This window comes from Bubalus bubalis, chromosome 6, assembly GCF_019923935.1.
Source record: "Bubalus bubalis isolate 160015118507 breed Murrah chromosome 6, NDDB_SH_1, whole genome shotgun sequence".
In the NCBI taxonomy this organism is placed as follows: Eukaryota; Metazoa; Chordata; class Mammalia; order Artiodactyla; family Bovidae; genus Bubalus; species Bubalus bubalis.
Window position 1 is genome coordinate 32312345 of NC_059162.1, and position 21860 is coordinate 32334204.

Sequence of the window (21860 nt, forward strand, 5' to 3'; positions counted from 1 at the left end):
TTGATCAGGGTTTCTCTCCAATCCCAGCTGAACAAAAGGTCCTAATATCCTTACCCTTCTCCTAGATATTTGCAAAGCAAATGGTTCTCTCCTCACAGCAAGTGTGAGAAAGGAATGCATAGAGCTCAGGGCTTAGAGCTCAAGACACAGACCTTCCATGGACTCTTGGGCTCCATGAAAGGCCAAGGTTAATATGTTGGGCAGCTGTCCATGAAAACCAAAGTAACAACAAACACAAGTACCAGCCTTCCTTACCCCTCATACCTCTGGCAGCAAGCATGCTTATTATTCCCATTGTACAGAGAAAACAGCAGGGGCGGGGCACTGAGAGGGTAAAGAACTTGACCAAAGTCACATGGGCAATGAGTTAGAGCAAAGCCAGGATGTGCACTCAGGCAGCCTGACTCAATTATTTCACTCCTCTGCTTCTGGAGAATGCAATAATCAGAGTGAGCAAAGGACTGAGCCAGTGTTAGAAAATCAGAGAAGTGCCCTCAAGCAATGTCTAATTTATAGTAAAAAGATCGAAGCTCTTGGGCAGCATTTAGGGGGCCCTGTGGACAAAGTTCCCCTAGTCTCCAGCAGCGCTTGCCATCTCTGTTCTTTCACAAGTGCATCTGACATTTTCTCAATCATAAAGGAATAAATCCCCTTTTCAACTTAAAAAAATGCACAATATGAGAGTTTCAAGTTAAGTTTTATTTGGGGCAAAATGAGGACTATAGCCTAGGAGATAGCACTTCAGATGATAGCTCTGAGAAACTGAAGTAGAGATTACTAGGCAGTCAGTGTAGAACTCTGAGACCTCGGTCTTGTTTTCGGTAAACATCCAGCTCCATTGTCCTGAATTCCTGGAATGTGTGTTTAGTCTAATAAATCATCAGCACTCAGATCCAGGGAAGGGCAGTAATTAAATTCTGTTCCATATGCTTGAGGGTAAAACAACTGAGGATCATTAATCTTAAGCCATACATCTGGTCCAAGGGTGGTGACTTAATCCAAGGATCAAGAGAAGCCATATTAAGTATCTTGACCTTTAAATTGATTGGTTAGAAATAATGTGATTTAAGGAAGGATATAAAAACTGGTGTAAGATCCACCTTGGGGGGACTTTTTACCTCCTCTCAGTGTGTATACTGAGGGCTTTGTACTTTCCTCCTCTTTAATAAATTCTATTCGCTTGCTTCTTTGAGTGTTTGTGTGTTCCTGGATTCCATTCTTCGGCTCCATGGACAAGAACTCAGATTCTCCTCTCAAAACTGCTCCAAAGGAGTAGGGGGAAGGACAGTATACATGTGATTTTGGTGAAAGAGGAATACATGCAATCAAGCACATATTTTTTTTTACTGAAGGTTTCTGTTAGTCATGAGGAGCAGTCATCACCATGAAGGATTTTTAGTGCTTTTTTAGACATGAGCAGATACAAGGATTGGGCTCATAAAATTGGCTCCTCAAAATGTCTAACTATCTGAAGACCTGCTCTGCCTGTTTTCAGAGCATGGAGTGCCTCATTTCTGCTCTCCATCTTGAGCTCCTTTCAGGGGGTGTTGAAAATCAGCAACTGCAGCAGCACATGATTTAATCCTCTAGAGGTAGATGGCGAGTGTCCATGTCAAGTGCCAATTTATAGTTGACACCCAAGTAGTTCCACTCTCACTCTCCTTCAGATCCTATAGCCATCTCTAAGCACCTCCTCTGCAGAAATTCTGGTCCTGCCACCACTTAGATATATGACCTTACATTCCCTGAGCCCCACTCAGCTCATCTGCAAATTGGGCTTATACACCACCTTTATCAGCCAAGTGGATTAAATGCGCACAGGAAAGTGTTGCTTAAGTTTAATAAGGGACTTCCCTGGCAGTCCAGTGGTTAAGACTCCAGTCTTCCTCTGCAGGGGGCATGTGTTGGATCCCTGGTTGAGGAACTAAGATGCCATATACTACACAGCCAAAAGTAAACAAACAGATAGACAGATAAAAGAAAGTTTAGGGTAAAAATCATTTTCAATAAGGAAAGGGAAAAAGAGAGGAAACACAATTTATCCTGGAATTAGGGGTCTGAATTCAAAAACAGCCTTAGACTTCAAGCAGCATTAGACCCTGCTTTGGGTACCATGCTTTAGATGAAGAATTGCATAGTAATATTTTAGGCTTTGTAGGCCATTCTGGGAGAAGGCAATGGCAACCCACTCCAGTACTCTTGCCTGGAAAATCCCATGGATGGAGGAGCCTGGTAGGCTGCAGTCCATGAGGTCGCTAAGAGTCGGACACTACTGAGCGACTTCACTTTCACTTTCATGCATTGGAGAAGGAAAAGGCAACTCACTCCAGTGTTCTTGCCTGGAGAATCCCAGGGACGGGGGAGCCTAGTGGGCTGCCATCTATGGGGTCGCACAGAGTTGGACACGACTGAAGTGACTTAGCAGCAGCAGCAGGCCATTCTGAGGGCTTCCCACGTGGCGCTAGTGGGAAAGAACCCACCTGCCAATGCAAGCAGCAGAAGAGATGTGTGTTCGATCCCTGGGTTGGGAAAATCTCCTGGAGGAGGGCATGATAATCCACTCCAGTATTCTTGCCTGGAGAAACCCATGGACAGAGGAAACTGGTGGATTATAGTTCATAGGGTTGCAAAGAGTCAGACATGACTGAAGTGACTTAGTATGCACGGACACAGAATCTGTTGCAGCTTCTCAACCCTGCCATTGTGGAGAGAAAGCAGCCATAGACAATATGTAAACAAATTAGGTGCAGCTGTGTTCCCATACAAGTTTATTCACAGAAGCAAGCAGTGAATTAGATTTGACCCATCTGCCACAGTTTGCTCCTACCTGCTTTTGGTGTTTCCACTCTGGTCCTCCTCCAGCTGCAGCCTTCACTATGAGGTGAGTAGATGGCAGGGCTAAGGGCACATCCTTAGCCCTGAAGCCCACACCCCTGCTCTTTTTAACTCTAATCTGAATACCCAGGGTTCCTGCACAAGTAGCCAAACAGCCTGTTCCCACTTTCAGATCTTGTGCAGCCCTTTTCCCTGTTCACTCATCCTGAATGTGGACCACAAGGCTGGTGTGAACACACTTGCCGGAGGATCTTTGTATGCGCGAGCACACGCGTGTGTGTGTGTGTGTGTGTGTGCACGTGCACCAGGGTGGAGTGAAGACAAACTTTGGATGCAAAAGCCTAGATGTCTGTGTTGCAGGAAGGGGGACCCCTTCCAGGGCCCATGAGTATTCTCTTGTCTAAGAGATGACTCAGAAATGAATCATCCGAGGAGACACATGTTCTGACAAAGCATGTGACTTTATTGGAAAAAGGCACCCAGGCAGAGAGCAGGAAGGTAAGGGGAACCCAGCAGGGCTGCTCTACCACATGGCCCTCAGTCTCGGGTTTTATGGCGATGGGGTTAGTTTCTGGGTTGCTTCCAGCCACTCACTCTGAATCATTGTGCTTCTTGGTGGCACATGCATTGCTCAGCCAAGACGGATTTCAGTGAGGATTCTGGGAGGTGGTAAGACACATGGAGTCTCCTTTTGAGTTCTCCTGAATTCTTCCAGTTGGTGATGACTTGTTACTTCTATGTTCCTTAACAGGACCTCCTGTTGTAAAATAACTCATGCAAATAGTTACTATAGTGCCTGACAGGGTGGGCAGTTTCAGTCATTGTTTCCCCTAACAACTTCCCCTTTCCAACATCTGCCAGTGTGTATGTGAGGTCTTTGCTCTCTGAGTCAGGGCTTTAGATGGGAAGGGAAAGGGGCTACCAGTGGGCTGGGAACCAAGGGCACAAGCTGCTGCATTCTGGCACAGAATTTCGAGGAGTCTGGGAATTCTAACTTCAAACCTGGTCTTTTGGGTCATTGCAAAATCATGTTCGTTAAGAGTATAAATCATATTTTAACCCTTGGCTCTTAAATATTTAGACATATGATATGCTGGCCTACACTTGTACCCATAAATGGTGGGAGAGGACAGTCTTATACCACAAAGTCCAAGATTGCACAAAGGAGGCCACACTGGCTGGAACAACATGCTTTTTCTTTATTGTGCCTCAAGGGAAGCAGTCAGCAGCTGCAGGAGAACAAAGCCAGACCCAGTCTGAGGTCTGAGAGAAAGTTAAGGGGAGACTTGGAGAAGAGACATCCTGAGGGCCTCATCTAACCTCCAAGAATCCCACACATGAATTCCTGCAGCAGGAGTACGCAGCAAGGTCATCTTACCTACTTAGCTATGAGTTAAGCCTGGAAACGAAAGTATTTCAAATCCAATCAGTAACATAAGGCCTCAGTCAAGTTACTAAGACATAGATGTTCAGAGTTGAAAGGCTGCTGCACAATCATATAGTTTAGGAGATTCTGCACTGCTCTGGGCCCTTCTCCAGGACAATATGGCCAGTTCTCTCCAGTTGTCTGTCTGCAGTGATTTCCAGTGTCCCGCTCCTCCATTGAGATGATGTCAGCACACCTGGTTGGTCAGCAGCACCCTCACCTGCACAAGAAGATATAGGATTTGCTTACAGAACCCAGGACCCAGGGATGGAGCAGCAGCCAAACCACCTGCTGTTAAGGCAATAATGGATGTGGTCATCAATAATGACCATGAGACCTCCTGACTGTCCACACTAAAGCAAGACCTAGAGAATGGACTTGCGAACACAGCGGAGGAAGGAGAGAGTGGAACAAATGGAGAAAGTAACATAGACATATATACACCATCATGTGTAAAATAGATAACTGATGAGAAGTTGCTGTATAACACAGGGAGCCCAGCCAGGCACTCTGTGGCAACCTAGAGGAGTGGGCTGGGGTGAGGGGAGGGAGACCCAAGAGGGAGGTGATGTATGTATAATTATGGCCGATTTGCATTGTTGTATATATGGTTTTTCCTGTGGTCATGTATGGATGTGAGAGTTGGACTGTGAAGAAGGCTGAGCGCCAAAGAATTGATGCTTTTGAACTGTGGTGTTAGAGAAGACTCTTGAGAGTCCCTTGGACTGCAAGGAGATCCAACCAGTCCATTCTGAAGGAAATCAGCCCTGGGATTTCTTTGCAAGGAATGATGCTAAAGCTGAAACTCCAATACTTTGGCCACCTCATGCGAAGAATTGACTCATTGGAAAAGACTCTGATGCTGGGAGGGACTGGGGGCAGGAGGAGAAGGGGACGACAGAGGATGAGATGGCTGGATGGCATCACTGACTCGATGGACATGAGTCTGAGTGAACTCCGGGAGTTGGTGATAGACAGGGAGGCCTGGCATGCTGCGATTCATGGGGTCGCAAAGAGTTGGACACGACTGAGCGACTGATCTGATCTGATCTGATAGCAGAAACTATCACAACATTTTAAAGCAAATTTCCTCCAATTAAAAAAAAAAAACTGTGGATGGGGAGAGAGGAATAGACCATTAATAACAACTGAGGTTGGATCTCTCAGTAGTCAATTGGGAGCATAAAGTCATATTTATTCTGATTTAGAAAATTAAAACAGGCTGATGATTTTGTAGTGAAGAATTGCAGTGGAGTAAATATTTATGCCCACTCTACATGAAAAGAAAACCCTTAGCTTAGACTGTGCTCAATAAATGGCAGCCAAATTACTATTGTTATATATTGAGCTTCTTTGGAAGCTCACCAAAAGAACAGAATCAGACTAATCAATAAGAAAAAGGAGAACAGAAGGTCCAAAGGAATTTGAGAATTCATCAGTCCAAATATGTGAAGACTACCTCCCCCAGTCTCCTGTGTCCTGCTCTGCCCAGCTCTCTGCCCACTCTCACTCTGTCCTAAATTCTGTTACCTTTCTAGAGAGCCAAGACTCCTCTTGACAGCTTGAACAAGAGGGTAGGGGCCCTGGCTGCAGAATTTTCCAGTGAAGTCATCCATGTCAATAGACCAGATCATGGCGCCTCCCAGGTTTAGATTCTTTAGAAACTGAACCTGAGGGGAGCACAGAAGGGTATACTGAGGTTAGAAGGGGTCCTTAAAGGCCCAAGACCCACGTCAGGTTCACAGGAGGGTTTGAGCTTAGAATGTAGCAGTAGATTTGCACCCTATGGAGTCATGGATCCCCTGAAGGAAAGGGTTACTTGGGAAGGCTTATAAAATGAAGAGAGAGCCACCCGCTATTAACCACCTCTCATGGAATAATCACATCCCAAGTCCAAAACCTAGGCCTCTAGGATGAGGAGTAGAAACTAGGAAATCACTAGCAAGGTTTCAATTACAATTGGGTTGTCAATTACACTGATGCCTTTGTCCTGCTTTGCACCCAGAAAGCAAACATCTTAGCAAGGTCTAAGAACAACCCTGTAGACTGTAGCCCGCCAGGCTCCTCTGTCCATGGGATCTTCCAGGTAAGGAAACTGGAGTGGGTTGCCATTTCCTTCTCCAAAGAACTGGTAGACTCAGAAATCTGGAGCCTTGTAATCCATGAGAAAGACTGAAGAGTCTGTCCTGGTCAACCAGGTGGGTGACCATTCTGTATAGGCACCAATGTCTCCTTTGCTCTTTTCCCCTTCTTCTCCCTCCTCCCTTCTCTCCACTCCTTACTTCTTCCCTTATTCCTAATTCTTTCTTGCACCTTTTCCACCTCTCCTGCATGTTCTATAAGGTGCTCACAGGTATGACTTAGAATCATGACTAGCTTTGCACCACAGAGGCTTCTCTCCTTCCACACAGAGTACTGAGGCATTTGATCACACACCCTATCCCCCAAGCACTAGAGTGTTCTGCTGTCCTAGAGCCGCTTAAGCAAGAGCCTCTCGCTTGGAGACAACTGTCGCAGAGCCTCTTGCTCCCCCAGAACCCAGACATACCTTGGTCTCCACGCTCTCCACATCATCATAGCCCACCCACTGGTTCCCCTTAACTGCATAGGGAACTTGCTGATCCTGGAGTCTTGTGATCTTGGCTCCCTGTAGGAACTGACAGATCTGGTAAGGAAAGGAGAAGTAAGAGGTTCACTAACGGGCTCGTCTTTAAATTTATTGAGATAAAAGGGGAAGGTAAGGGTCTTGGGGACAATATCAGAATCTTTACTCCAGGAATCAATGAGAGAAATGATCAGATACAACATGAAGAATGGATGGTTCAAGGTGAATCTTCGGAAACTGTTGATGCTAAGGCCTCATCAGGAGGAACCACAAACAGATAGAGGGCAGAGAGTACTTGAATTCCACATCAGGCCTCAGTATTGATCTGTAAATCTTCCCATGTCTTCATTTGCAAAACAGAAGCAATTATAATTATGTATCTTATATACCTACCTTACAATATTGTTAGGATCAATGGAACTAATACATGTTAGGAAAAAAAGACAACTTTGAAAACAATAAAGTGCTTTACAGACACGTAGCCTCACAATGCCCATCACCATCATTCCCCACTTTGTAGCTTATCCCCACCTCAACTCCACTACTCTCCCTCTGTCCCTTCCCCCTCCCAATGTGCCTGTGCTGGGATTCCCCTTCTATCATCAGCTATTTTTCTCTTCTTGTTAGCAGAAGTAAGAGCTACTAAAAAAGATAAATCTTCATTGAAAAATGCATTTTAAAGCCGCACAGAAAACTCATTTTGTTTTGCTTACTCTTTTTAGATTATTTACACTCATGTTTGCCTCGATGAGACCCCATGGACTATAACCCACCAGGTTTCTCTGTCCATGGGTTTCTCCAGGCAAGAATACTGGAGTGGGTTGCCATTTCCTTCTCTATTGCCTCAATGAGGGTGATAAATAGAAAGTTGAATATTTAAGGAAATACCAATTTGTCAAAGTTATAATGATGTAGGGTGATACACTGAACAATCAGGTTAAATCTTCCATGCAATAGGGGAGTGTGTATCCAGTGATCTGCACTGAAATCCTTCTGGCAGATTCTGAGCTCTGACCTCTCTTATTCCTTATATTAAGTGATTCAGTGAGGACTCTGATGGTGACTCATTCCCTTTTCCCCTTGTCAACTCAACTGATGGTTCTTCAGTCATTCCCCTGTGTGAGGTGAGATGAAAAATTGAGCATTACACTCAGAGTATCTCAGTGGATGCCAAGACCAGTAGCAGTTCATAGCATGCCCATGCCAGTGATGAGGGAATATACTAGGACTCCAAGTGGAAACCAAGATGTAGGATGTTATTCTTTCCTTACCTGATCAAACTCCTTCCTATCCTTCAAGATCCAGCATACATCTCTCCTCTTCTATGGGGCCTTCCACATCACCCATTTCTGAACTTGTGGCCCTCCACATTGGCCACTTAATCATATCTAGTTAGCAGTACCTACGTAATGTTATTAACTCTGATAGTTTTAAAACTCTTATTTAACTAGTTTCATTTGTATTCTACATTCTTTCCACCTAGACTGTAAGCCCTTTGAGACAAGGATGAAGAATGAGTTCTAGCTCTCACAGGACCCAGTCTTTGTGATATGGGAGCAACCCAAGAGTTTCTGTTGGTTGAATTACTGTTTGACTCTTAGAGCTTCCTATACATTAAAAATTTTTTTTCTTCAGATTGAGGAGCAGAAAGGAATGATGGTTTAAACAGCCAAACACCTTTGATAGTTATCTCTATGATGTTAAGTCTGTCTGACTGCAGGACAGAATCTGACATATTTGACTGCTCCTTGCTTCTTTTATTTATTTATTTTTAATTGAAAATTAATTGCTTTACAGTACTGTGTTGGTTTTTGGCTCCTCTCTTCTTGAAACACCCACTTCTCACTCTGTTCTTTGGCACAGAACACTCCGGGTTCTGCCTACCTTCTTGTAGATCTTGTCAGTTTCATTAAAGTTCTCCTCTTCCTCTGCCTAACCCTTAAGTACAAGAGGTCCTTGGGTTTTGTTGTTTCTTTTACTTTGGCTTCACATACCATCTTTATGCTGATAGTTTTAGAAGCTACATCTCTAGCACAGGCTGGCCTCTTGTGGTTCAAACCCACATACTGAACTACTCACCTTTTATTTATACCCACAGGTATTTAGATGTCCCACCTGCTCCTCAAACTCAGAATGTCCAAAACTGATCTCATGATTGGGACCAATGCCCACTCTGCTCCTTCGTATCTTCCCCAACTCAGTAAAAATGGCATTACCATCTACTTAGTTGCCCAAGTCAAAAACGTGGAACAGTCTCCCTTTTTCAATCTCCCATACCTGTTTCACCTATCCCCATTCCTCACTAGTGCCACCTCCTCTCCAGATTTCAGCTAACGTCACTTCCTCCAGGAAGCATTCCCTGACCCCTTCTCAAGTCAGGGTGCAGAGCTCCTCTTACATGTTCCAATAGCACTCCATATTTTCCTTCCCAGCACTCAGGATGTGTTACTCTATTTTTGTCAGATTGAAGCTGGAATGCCTATCTAGACACAGGGGGCAGCTGAGGGCACAGGGAAGCTCCAGATACCTCATAATAAGCGAGGAAGCCTGCAGACTTGGTGATGGGGCCAGCAGCTCCAGGACCAGAGGCAGGGGCCCCTAAGGCAGTTTCTGCAGAGGCCAGTGTAAAGGAACGTCCATACGTGGGGATGCCCATGACCACCTTCTCTGCAGGCATCCCCTTGTTTATCCAGTATCCCACAGCATATTCCTAGAAAGAGAAGATAGACTGAGGCACAGCATGTATGGGAAAGAAAGGTGTCAGGCCTTACTGAGCCTCCAATGAAATTCACAGAAGGGACTCCATGATTCCTTCTCTACATCAGTAACTATGGAGGATCCCATTGGAACCAGAGTGTTTATTCTAATGCTCTTAATGCTCTTCAGCACTAAGTGACCAAGTCAGCTTTTTCTAATCATGAAAGAAAACTGAACAATGAATCAGAAAATAAATCAGGCAAGTGACCTAGAAAACATGAAATCAAGGTTGTCACCATCTATTTTTCCCCTTTGAGTCAACAGCCTGTGGAATTTGTCTACCCTGTGACGGGTTGTATTACTGATGAAGGTGATGGGGGTTGTGGCCATCAGACACTAGCCTGTGAGGCCTCACAATAACATCAGGTCCAAGAGGCAAGGTAAGAGGTTAGAGGCTAGTTTGGACCTTACTGGCTTCCAGAACAGAATAAGGAGTTACAGAAGGTGAGGGTATGTCTCCTCATCCTTAAAAATCATTGAGAGAGAGGAAAGAATGAAGGGGGCTTGGTTTGATGTGACTTGATCATATGGTGTTCTAGAAAACCCCAGACTAGAAATCAGTATACCCAGCTTGGACTGATCCGTTTTGTAATTTTAAATATGAAGGCTTGGAAATATACAACCCAGACATTTCTTCCTGCCCAATTTTAGGAATACTTTTACATGTACCATGACAACAACAAAACTGTTTTGTTAATGACTTTTTCCCCTTGGATTTTCCATTTTCTACCACTTTTCAGGATATTCACATCAGCAAGAACTTGAAGAGCCAATTAATCTGCCAGGTTTCCATTTCATCATCTGTGAAGTGAAACTAATGCTTCCTGACCAGCCATCCTCAGATTATTTTGAAGATCAAATTAAATAGGGAATGTGGGCACATACGGGAGAGTACTAAGTTCTGTGCATCCATGTGGGTTTCAGAAAATGTATTGAGGATGGAGAATTAAGAGAAGACTGGGGTGACTGACACCTCAAGTCAGAGAAAAGTTTAGGACATTTCAGTTGCAAAGTCCTCTGACATTTTCTAGGTGACATTTTACTGTGCCTGGTCCAAGCATTTTCCCTGTTCTCACCAGCTTCCAGGGTTATTTGAGTCCCTCTTGGGCAATGCATCTCTTCCTCAGTTCGAGACAGAATTAACTATAGATGACCTGCATTGGCCTCAGCTCCTCTCACAGCCAGTGTACCCAGCACTCTTTCTCCCTAAGACTCACCACATTGTAGTAGGAGCTTGTCCCTCTGTCCAGCTGTCCCTTTCTCAGGGGGCTGTTGTGGCCAGTGACAAGGGGCTTTTCCCAAGACCCATGGAAGTCAAAAGACAGGAGGTTGATGAAATCCAGGTCTCTAGATTGCCAAAAGCAAAAGAAGAGATTCTGCGATGAGCAGAGGTAGAAGCAACTACAGTCGACCCTTGAACACTGCACATTTGAGCTGCACAGTTCACTTTTATACTACAGAACAGTAAATACTATGGGAGCACATGGTCTGGGGTTGGCTGAATCCACAGATGAGGAGGAACCATGGATACAAAGGGCTGACTGTAAATTACACATGGATTAGCCCTAGCTTTGTTCGAGGGTCAACTGTACACATATTCATGTAGAGCTTTGGATGCTGTTAGAAGGATTGAAATTAGCCATAAACGAGAAGTTCCTGGCTGGATGATGTGGTTAGGATAGTGACTTCATGCTTTCCCTTCTCCCTTCATCCCTCAGACATATTGACATGCATCACTTGCGTCGGCCAGGCTGGCGGCAGAGAGATGGAGGGGCTGATCCAGTGCACTTACTTTGCCAATTCCTTGATCTGATAGCTGTTGTCAATCATCTGCCTCCCTGCAGAAACTCCTGCAGTCAAGAGAAGCCTTTCTTTGGTGGATTTTACAAAGTCCTGCTGAAAAGCTTCTGCTAACTTCTGTGAAAAACAAAAAGCCCACAAGTCAGTGCTCCCTCTCAGAGCACAGACCTAAGATTCTTACCTGATTTGAAATTTCTAGAACCACATTAGATGGAAAGATCGAAACTTTTCTCCCCATTCCCACATGGGGACGCCTCCTGCCTCAAGCTCAGGAATGTCCACATTACGCAGGGGTACCACCAGTCTCACTGTACTCAAGAAGAACTATCTGGGTTTACTCCTAGTAGATTCTCTGATCCATGTGATAGAACTTTATGAGACTATCCCGGCGCTCAGGAGAGTCTATGGCCCTATACTCTTTTACATGGATGTTGCTTTGTTTCGGTGTTGTTTGTTCTATAAGGAGGCTCTGTTCTTTGATGTTGTCCTTGCACTAAACTAGGTCCAAGGGCTTTTCCTTCATGAGTTGGGGCTTCTGGAAGGAAGGGACTATCTTCCAACAAGAGCCAGTCTCTTCCTTTTTTTCTCCTGGTATGGCCGTGGGTTTCACATAAGGGTAATGTGGAGTTTGCCTTACATGAATCAGCACAGTGAAATGAGTGTTGTCTTTTACATTTGGGTAGATCCAACTTATGTCCAGTCCATCAAAGTTATGATTCCTCAGAAATAGGATTACAGAGTTGACAAATTTCAAGGTTGATGAAGAAGATTCAACCACAGGATGGAACCTGGGTAGAAGCAAGACAGGTGTTTCTTAGGAAGAAGAAGTAGACATAACACAACACATTTTTTTTTTAACAGAAATCCTGATATAGTCTTCCTTTCCCCAATATTTTCTCACTATTTTTCTATCCCAACCCCTGCCTCTTTTGGAACAAATGGGGAGAGAAAGGATTGCTAGGCCAGAAAATCAATGGAGTTGGGTAGAGGAGGACTGGGTTCTCTGCAGCTCTTTCTGCAGGATAATGGAGCTGCCTATGGCAGAGACTCTCCTTGACTAAACTTAAGTCATTTGGTCACTAAGTCATGTCCAACTCTTTGCGACTCTGTGGACTATAGCCCGCCAGGATCCTCTGTCCATAGGATTTCCCCGCAAGAATACTGGAGTGGGTTGCCATTTCCTTCTCCAGGGGATCTTTCTGACCTAGGGATCAAACCGGTGTCTCCTGCATTGGCAGGTGGATTCTTGACCACAGCCTCTGGGGAAGCCCAAATTTTAGTCCAAGTCCTCTGAATTCTCTTCTCAACTTGGCCTTGACCTTGGGCTTCTGTCCCTATCTTTGCAGAATCCTAAATCAGCTTAATGAAAAGCCCCTACCCTTGGTATCGATCACCCTCAGTATCATCCTCATCCCCCACCATCCCCCAGGTGATATCTTATCATCCTGGCCTGCCTTTAGCAAGAGTTCTGTTGAGTCAGTTTAGCAAGAATCTCCCTAGCCCTAATGTTTCCTCTTAGGAATTTTCCATCCACCAACACCCACAAACAACCTGCTTCTTGGCTATAAATCCACTTTTGTCTCTGCTATATCCAGCATTGAGTCCAGTACTATCCTGAGGTCTCCTTTCCCCTATTACAATACTTCCTGAATAAAATCTGTTTTTCTCTCTTTAATTACTATCCACCTCTGACTTTCTTTAACATCTTACACCCTTGAAAAAGCAATTTGCAATGTGATGGGCTGAGGGTCAAGAGATCTAGATTTGAGTCCCAGGTCAGAGTCCTTTCTAGTGACCTCTTTGTCACCAAGTAGCTCTCTGGGTTCAGTCTCGCCCATCTTTAAAATGGGACTGAAGACACTGATCCTGCCTCATCTATCTCAAAGTGATCACATTTTGGAAAGCTTCCTAAAAAGAAAGCTGGACTTCATAGGAACTTCTCTTTCCCCCCACAAGCAACCCAGTCCTGAATAAGCAACCCAGGTCTCTGCAGTCCCTTCTTGTGAAAAACCAGGAGGACCCTGAGCCGCAGCAACCCTCCAGGGCTTTCATCTGAAATAGAATTCTTAAACTAGGAAGTTGACTCTGAGCTGCCCATGCAGAGGGCCTGTGCTCCACAACAAGATTTAAAATCCAAATCTGTAGACAAGATATCAGTATTTTCCAGAGGATATATCCTTTGACTTGAATCACCTCCCACCTCTCGCAATACCTCCCATCCCAGAAAGATTCAGAGTCTTGAATTCATTTGTTTCAATCAATATTAAATTGAGGATTTGCCTCTATGTTATAGCTTATACATGGGATCTAAAAAAATGAAACAAACAAGTGTATGCAACAAAAGAGAAAGAGACTCACAGATGTAGAGAACAAAATAGTGGTTACCGGTGGGGAAAGGGAATGGTAGAGAGGTTAGATAAAGGTATGGGATTAAGAGACATAAACTACTATGTATAAAATAAATAAAGATATTATTATACAGTACAAGACAATATAGGCATTATTTAAATGGAGTATAACCTGTAAAAATATTGATTCACTATGTTGTATGCCTGAAGCTAATATAATATTATAACTATACTTCCATATTTTTTTTTTTAAAACTGAGGATTTTGTTCCTGTATATAACTCAGCAGCACAGTGGAGGAAATAGTAAAACCAGGCCTATTAGCTGAAAACCAATGGTAGAAGTAGGTTTGTAACTTTTCTCTTGTATTTCAAACGTGTTCACAGTGCTTAGAAGAAAAGCAAGGGATACCCCTTTTAGAGAGCAGTTGCATCTGATGCTCTGATTAGAGGTGTTCTGATGCTCTGGGCAGAAACCTCCAGTTTTAGGAAAGACAACCATTCAACAGAGAAGCAAGTCTGTGTGGTACACATTTTGAAGCACTGCTGCACGGCACCTGACACAAAGGCTGCCATTTATCTAATAATAGTGACAAAGTTAATGAATAACAATAATTATTGCAACCACTGGGCTCTTATTGCACACCAGCACAGCCTAAACAGTTTGTTTGTATTGCCTGCCCTCACAACTTCATCTTTAAGTTGATTCTGTTATTTTCTTCATTGTGGATTTTTTTAGAAAATGAAGCATAGTGACATTATAAAATTGCCTTTAGAAAAAAGAGAAGAAATCGCCTAAAGTCAAACAACTTGCACACAGCTTGCATATAGCTAAAGAGAAATCCAAACCAAATTTTTTAATCTCCAGAGTCCTAGTTTCAACCACTAAACTAATATACAAGGAGTACTTAGCAAATTACTTATTGAAAGATGAATGCACGCACGTAAGAATGAATGAATGAAGATATTTTTAATTGAATCAAGGATAACCAAGTATTATGAATGAGAGAGAATTTGGGAATCAGAAGGATAGTTACCATGAAAACCCATTAAAAACTGACAGGAGATCATGATGAAGTTAATGTAGAACCAAACAAGTTAGATAGGTTGATCTTTTTTCTGTCTGTGTGTAGAAATTGTGTTGCTAAGTATTTTATAAGTTTTGAACTGGTAAAGACTTTAAAAATTAATTAGGTCAATCCTATTATTTCATAGGTGAATGTATTCAGGATAAAAGAAGAAGAGAAAGGAAGGAAAAGTTGGCATTAGTTAATTGAATGATAACCAAGGCAGGCACACGACATACGTTACCTCATTCAAAATCTTTGCCCACACCTTATGAAATAGATGTTGTGATGTACATTTTACAGATGGGTAAACTGAGCTCAGAGAGGTATGTTAACTTCCTCTAGGTAACTCATCTACATAGGTCTTCTGATGTTACTTCCTTCCCCTGCTTACTCCAGCTATAGAGAATACTGACCAGCTGCACAAAAAAGTCTTATCAGATTTCTTGTGAAAGCTGAAAACCTCTGCTGGATAAGATTAAACTCTCTTAGCTTTTTTAAAATCCTGGCACTTAAAAAAAATTAAAGCAGAAGAAATTCAAAGTTAGATTAACTGTATTTGAAAATTGCAAAAAGATGCCTTTCTTCTTTACAGATTTGTGTTTATTTAGCTCTTGATGCTAATGGAGTATCATTTGCTTGTGAATAGAAGTATAATTTGTAATATATGTTTCAAATTAATAGCTATTCTGCTTTTAAGACCGACCCAATTGTCCCTATGCTCTGCACTTTCAGGCCATCCAGCTATACAACCATGGCCCAGGAAACTATGGTTCCCTGACAGCTGCTAGTCAAGGACTTGGTTTTAGGAAAGCACTCACCTGACCCCCACTCAAGGTGAAAGGCAAGCCCTCAAATCCCTTAAACCCTTAAAAAATTAAATTTCCCAACTAAAGCCGTCTCCCCATAGTCCATCAGGTGAGCAACCTTCATGTGAATAATTTAGTTTACTGAACGCCGCTCCCAGCTCAGTTTCCTAAGCTCCTGCAGAGCTCTTTCCAAGATGTCAGAAAACACAGGGCGATGCCTCAACCTGTGACAAAACTCAGATCGGTTTTGCCATCTAAGCCAAGGAAGGACCTTTCTAAAGCCCAATTCAGTGTCTCTTTTGAAGAGTAGGAAAAGCAGTGACAATTAGAAACTGCCTGTACCATGACTTTCCTGGTGCTCCAGTGGCTAAGAATCTGCCTGCCAAGGCAAGGGATGCTGGTTCGATCCTTGGTCTAAGGAACTAAGATGCCACATGCCATGGGGCAACTAAGCCCATGCACGACAACTGCTGAGTCCACATGCCGCAACTACGAAGCCTGTGTGCTCTAGCCTGTGCTCCACAAAAAGAGAAGCCACCACGATGAGAAGCCTAAGCACCACAACAAAGAGCAGCCCCATTCACCACAGTTAGAGAAAGCCTGTGCGTAGCAACAAAGACCCAGGACATCACCCCCAGAAAAGGAAAACAGAGAAGAATGAACATGGCAGAATGAACAAAAAATAAAGAGACTGTGATCTTACCCTTTGGAACCAAACAGATACCCTCCAATAGACAAAAGAATTTTCAGTTTGGGATTCCTGGAATAGAAGAATAAGCTGATTATTTTTTTGCTGGCTGCCAGGGAAAACTTTGCCTAAAGAGTTAGGGCTAGAATATGGATAAATGGACCCTGGCTGCTTAGCAGCTAAGTTTAGTGAAAGGATGAGGCAGAGGGAAGAAGAACAGGAAGGATCAGGGTTATACCCAAGGAAATACACATGAATAAATGCTCAAATGAGTGAATGGCGACAGAAGGCCTTAGGCCCAGTTTAGAGCTATCTTCTCTCCCCCAAAACCCACCCTGGGTGCTCCCCACTCCTCTCCTACTGACTTGGTTTTGAGACTGTTGATGGTCTGGTAAAGCTTCGCCTCATTCTTGTCCTTGATGATGACCTTGTTGTTACTGATGCTGGCGAATGAGTAAATAAGGTGAGAACATAGGAAGGGATCAGTGCTCTCAAGGGTGAACTTCCCTGGTTCCTGCCTGTCTTGTGACCAGTTGGTAAAGTAGCAAACCAGTTTGTAGGCAGATCCTGGAGGAGAGGGAAGAGGGGCAATGGGGAACCCAGTGTGATGACCTCAGAGCCCAGACTGCCACAAGTTTCTTCCCCAAAGCCATTGCCTCCTTTACTTATTCAGTCAGAGCCTTTGAGGATCATTCAGCCTGGGCCCTCTGTGCTGGAGTCTCTTGAGCATCCAGACTGCAGTTAAGAGACACATTGAGAGACATATACATCATCCATGTGGCAAACATTCCCAGAGCACTGAGATTTAGTGTGGATGGATAGATGGATGACACAGTGATATAAGTGGATAGAGAGATGATACACAATATTGAGGTCGGTGAGAGACAGAGAGAGAGGCTCAAAGGACAGAACAGAGCCATGGATGCACAAAGAGATACATAGAATAAAAACTTGGAGTCATCAATATGTTAATGTCAGAACCTGGGAGAGTCGTAAGAAGAGACATAAACCCAACATCAGAAAGGACACAGCCCAAGGGACCCAGGAAGATGTAAACTCACAGATTACTTACCTTCCTGAAGAAGCAGCAAGACCACTAAACCTGTAAGAGGTGGACAGGAAGGAAATTTGTTGAGCCCAACATGGTTCTCGCCTCAGACTGTGGTAGTAAGGGTGTGGGTGTGCCTACATGAAACATATAGTTGTGCTTCCTCTGAGCGATCCAACCACAGCTGCTGAGGTCCCTCTATAGGCTTTGAGGTACCCAGCCCTTGGGTGTCTTGCAGAGTCTACAGCCCTACAGAGAAACATTTTCCAAGCTGGGAATTCATTCGCTCATTCATTAATCCAACAAAAATTTATCGAACCACCTGCTCTATGCCAAGTGTTGCCCTGGATACTAGAGAAACAAGGATGAAGTCAATGCCATCCCTGTACTCAAGGGGCTTACAGCCTAGTCTGGAACTGAATAAAGTTAAGGTGACCAAATAGTTTATTGTCCAGTCGGACTCTTTGGAGAGTGAAAAGGAGCATTATTAATCATTTCCTGTGGGCAACAGTGGAGACCAGAACTCTCCTGGGTGAACTGAGATGAATAGTCACCCTGTGTACAGACAACTAACTCTTAAGGTGAATTGAGGAGTGTGAGCTGGCTCTGGTAGTGCTCTAAGCCTTCTTGTTTGAGGTCCTGTCCAGCCTCTTCTCCACAGGACACCTCCCCTGGAAGGGCTTCATTTATTCTGCTAAAAGAAAAGGCAGGACTCTGGTCCTGGAAACCTCACCCAAAAGGCAAGAGTCCTTGAACTATGACCCCTTCCCTGGGGACATTGTCTAGAATTACCCACACTAGGACATTTGAAGGGTTTGAAAATGAAGGAAAAGGCAGTTAAAAATGAAATGAATGGCGGCAGGAACAGCAATGGAAGAGATATTTGGCAGTGACATATGACATTTGGCATATAATATGCTGAATGCTGCTTGGCATATTATAGTCTGGGGGTAGGTCTTAAAGAACATAAAACATTCATAGACAGGGCTTCCCTGGTGGTCCAGTGGTTAAGAAACCACCTGCCAATGCAGGGGACGAAGGTTTAATCCCTGGTCTGGGAAGATCCCACATGCCACCAAGCAACAAAGGCCATGTGCCACAACCCCTGAGTCTTCGTGCTAAAGCCTGTGCTCTGCAACAGGAGAAACCACCACGATGAGAAGCCTGTGCCCCACAACTACAGAGTAACCCCTGGTTACCGCAACTAGAGAAAGCCCACACACAGCAATGAAGACCTAGCACAGCCAAAAATAAATAAATAAACCTTGAAAAAAATGAGATGAAACTTGGGTGACAGCTGCTGAAGTGGGTGCCTTCCTCACAGAGCTTGGGGCTGGGGAAGTGAACTCTAGGGTTCTGTCCTGTTGATTCATGTCACTTTTAGGCAGAGCAGGTAGGGATCTGGTCCTCCGCACACCAACTAAGCAGGTAGGAGATTGCTCATTGCCTCATCTGCTGTCAGGTTGGCCTCCAGGCCCTTTTCAAAATGCAGGCTCCCTGTGGGCTGCTCCCCCAAGGACTCAAGGCTGAGAACCTCAACAGGAAACTCAAAATGCTCTTGCCATTTCCAAGTGGGTAGGCATGGCTCAGGAGCATAGACAAGCAGGAAGAGGTAAGGACATGATGAAATGGGTCCTTTTCCTCCGTAAGGCACACTCTTTCTCCTCCTGGCACACTTCTCTTCTTCACCCATAGCCCTATGTATTTAGTCTCATCCCCACCTTTATCCAATTTCCCAGCCATCACGAAAGTCAGAGTTTTGGATCAGAACTTTAGAACTGAGAGATGGTTTTAGAAAGCATCTACCAATGAATCATTCTTCAGACAAGAAATACGAGATCTCCAAAGTTTTAAAATGTGCAGAAAGTATAGTCCATGAATCATGGGACTCCCAAGACAGTGCTCATACATCACCATCTGGACAAGAGGCACCTCTGTGCAAATGCATACAGACTGACAACACCCCTGATGGGCTAAAAGGCTTTGGCCTCTGCTGCTCCCTTGCCCATCTGGGAAAGATCTGATGGTCCCTGATGCAGTTATCTTGGCTCAATAGGTATTGATAAGGAGGTGAACAGAGAGTCTGGAGTTCCAGAAGAAAATGACCACTTCTTCTATTGGTCCAAATTATCTAGGTTATACCTTCTCTCCTCATTAACCTCCTGCTGAATAATCAGCCCAGAGCTCACCTTCCCAGAAAGACTTCTGATCCATGGCGATCACTCCCATATCCCTGGTCAGTTTCTCTGGGATGCCCATACTCTGGGCCTTTTATGCCTCTGAGTTTTCAACAGCCTCTTTTATGGGAAGGAAGCAAGAAGAAGTCCAGGAGATTCCAGGGACTTCCTCTGGCAAAGCTGCCTTGTGAAACTTCCTGGCAATGAGACTCAGGTTTGAGCAATGCCAATTGTCCAAAAAAAATGCTGCAGTGGGGAAAACCACTGAGAGGTCCTTTTCCTCCAGTCTCACCCTGAAGGTATGTGGTCCCTGGGACGGGAAGGAGGTGGTACTTTGGTTTGCCTCCTTGTACTGCTTTCTGGCTTCCAAATCTTGCTACCCCTTCATCCAGGATCTGTCTCCTTCTTCTTTCCCTCACCTCCCTCCAAACTCACATCACCAGTGGCCTACTTTTGCTTGGTCATCATCCCAGTTGGTTCTACTCTAACAGCTCTTCTTCACATGATACCACCCAGTGATGCCTTCTCTGTGGAGCCCTTCTTGCTCCTCCCTGAACCCAGGGAAGCTGTGCAATGTATTTCTTCTCATGTCTCCATACTGTACTGTAATGCACTGGAGTACATGTCTATCTCCCCAATTTGACTGTGCAGTTCTTAGGTACAAGAATTAAGTGAAACAAGGAAAACAAAAACCTTGACAAGTATTTATTGAGGAACCTCCATTAACTTGTTAGAATTGAATTGTACCCCAGATTCTAAGGTGCAGACTCTCAAGGTCCTATGCCATCTGCTCCCTGCCTTCCTCTCTCATCTCCTGGTTTTCTCTATGGGTGTGTCTGCGTCTCTACCTTTTCCTATCCCTATTCTTTCACTCTGTATTAGTCCCAGGAGGCTTCTGTCCAGCCTTGAGCCTGTTGTTTTTCACATATCAGATGTGGGTCACGTGGAAAAGAAAAATGGGCTAGATCCATTTAAATTCCTGCCCAAGGAAGAGCAACGGGACTCCAACGAGAAAGTCTGCTGTCTGGAGGGACACACCTGAAAAGCTGGGGCAGATGGGAAGCAGCCCCTGGAGGGAAATGCACAAATTCTCTGAGTTCAGTTCAGTCGCTCTGTCATGTTCGACTCTCAGGAGGGATAAATGTCAGCTTCAAACATCGGCTAGGTCCTGGAGACATGATGCCCTCTTAAGTCCACTCCAGGTAAGTGACAACTATTCTATTCCTTTTGCCACTCCTCTCCCTCCCCTACCTCTGACTAATGCTGGTTTAGAAATCATAATAGCAAGTTGCAAAAAGACAGGGCAGAAGAGTAGACCAAGAAAAGAGAAAAGGAAGGTGAGTTTAAGCAGCATCCCATAGCAGGCTGGGCTGGGGAATAGGATCCAATTCAACATTCAATCAAGCTTGGAGTCTTGGTTATTGTCCATTACAAATTGGTGCTTGCCAAGGGCATTTGCCAGTGACTGAACAACAACAAGGGTGTTTGCCATCTGCCTCTGTGGAGAATGAATCCTATGCTGCTGCAGCTGTTGACCTTCAGCATGCCGCAAGGAAGCTCAGGGTGGAGAATGAGCCACTCTGTGCTCCAGAGAAACTGGTAGAACAGGTCTTTTGATAGTCATTTTCAGGAACTGATTTCGTGATCCCAGTCCTTGCATCTCCTCATATCTAGAAAAGCACTAAATTCCTTATGGTGATATCGGCTCCTCATGACTAGCAGAAAACCTTTTATAAATTAAACACTTGACTGCATTGAACTCCCCCTTTGCTAGAATCATATATATTGACCTTCCCCCACTACATCTTTGGAGCAGTCTCTCAGAGATATCTGAGGTCCTGTGTCCCAGGATGCAGTCCTCATTTTCCCTCAAATAAAACTTAACTCTCAACTCTCAGGTTGTGCATCTTTTTTTTGGTGACATTACCATCTGGGATTGGCTAGATAACCAAACTGGGTTTGGAACTTAGTGACTATAGAACTTGTATTACCTACAAGTCAGGAGAAAAATCCAGGAAGAGGGCAGAACTATCCCCACTGAGAAGTAAGCTTAAAGGGACCAGAACAAAAAGTAAAGTTGCTTTGATGATTCTAGTAAGTCCTACTAGTTTAATGCATCAGCCGTACTGGTTCACATCTTAAGAAATCTGCTGTGTGGGTGCATAAGCGCTCAGTCGTGTCTGACTCTTTGAGACCACACAGACTGTAGCTCGGCAGGCTCCTCTGTTCCTGGGGTTTCCCAGGCAAGAATACTGGAGTAGGTTGCTATTTACTCCTCCAGGGGAATCTTCCTGACCAATGG

At 44.2% G+C, this 21860-nt stretch overlaps 1 protein-coding gene across 2 annotated transcripts; it reads right to left on the reverse strand.

The window, feature by feature from the left end:
• Positions 1 to 4010: 4010 nt before the first annotated feature.
• Positions 4011 to 20026, reverse strand: CHI3L2 (chitinase 3 like 2). Of its 2 annotated transcripts, XM_006045624.4 has the most exons (11): positions 19571 to 19758; positions 17406 to 17435; positions 16699 to 16900; positions 16349 to 16405; positions 12061 to 12211; positions 11416 to 11540; positions 10841 to 10970; positions 9394 to 9576; positions 6810 to 6926; positions 5792 to 5931; positions 4011 to 4481 (listed from the first exon to the last, which is right to left on the reverse strand). In XM_006045624.4, exons 1-11 carry the CDS (start codon positions 19638 to 19640, stop codon positions 4478 to 4480), a joined length of 1209 nt encoding a protein of 402 aa, XP_006045686.3. In that variant the 5' UTR covers positions 19641 to 19758; the 3' UTR covers positions 4011 to 4477. The 2 variants fall into 2 exon arrangements, with proteins under 2 accessions (XP_006045686.3, XP_044800495.2); XM_044944560.2 differs by lacking the exon at positions 5792 to 5931 and having other exon boundaries at positions 19571 to 20026.
• Between the last annotated feature and the right edge of the window lie 1834 nt (positions 20027 to 21860).

What these genes read in the sequence shown, in the direction of transcription:
- CHI3L2 (XM_006045624.4), bottom strand. Translation starts at nt 19,640, where the DNA reads ATGGGCATCCCAGAGAAACTGACCAGGGATATGGGAGTGATCGCCATG. An exon ending in ATCAACAGTCTCAAAACCAA is followed by an intron (nt 16,406 to 16,698) that starts GTCAGTAGGAGA and finishes CTTCTATTCCAG; the next exon opens with GAATCCCAAACTGAAAATTC. An exon ending in CAGATCAAGGAATTGGCAAA is followed by an intron (nt 10,971 to 11,415) that starts GTAAGTGCACTG and finishes TTGGCAATCTAG; the next exon opens with AGACCTGGATTTCATCAACC.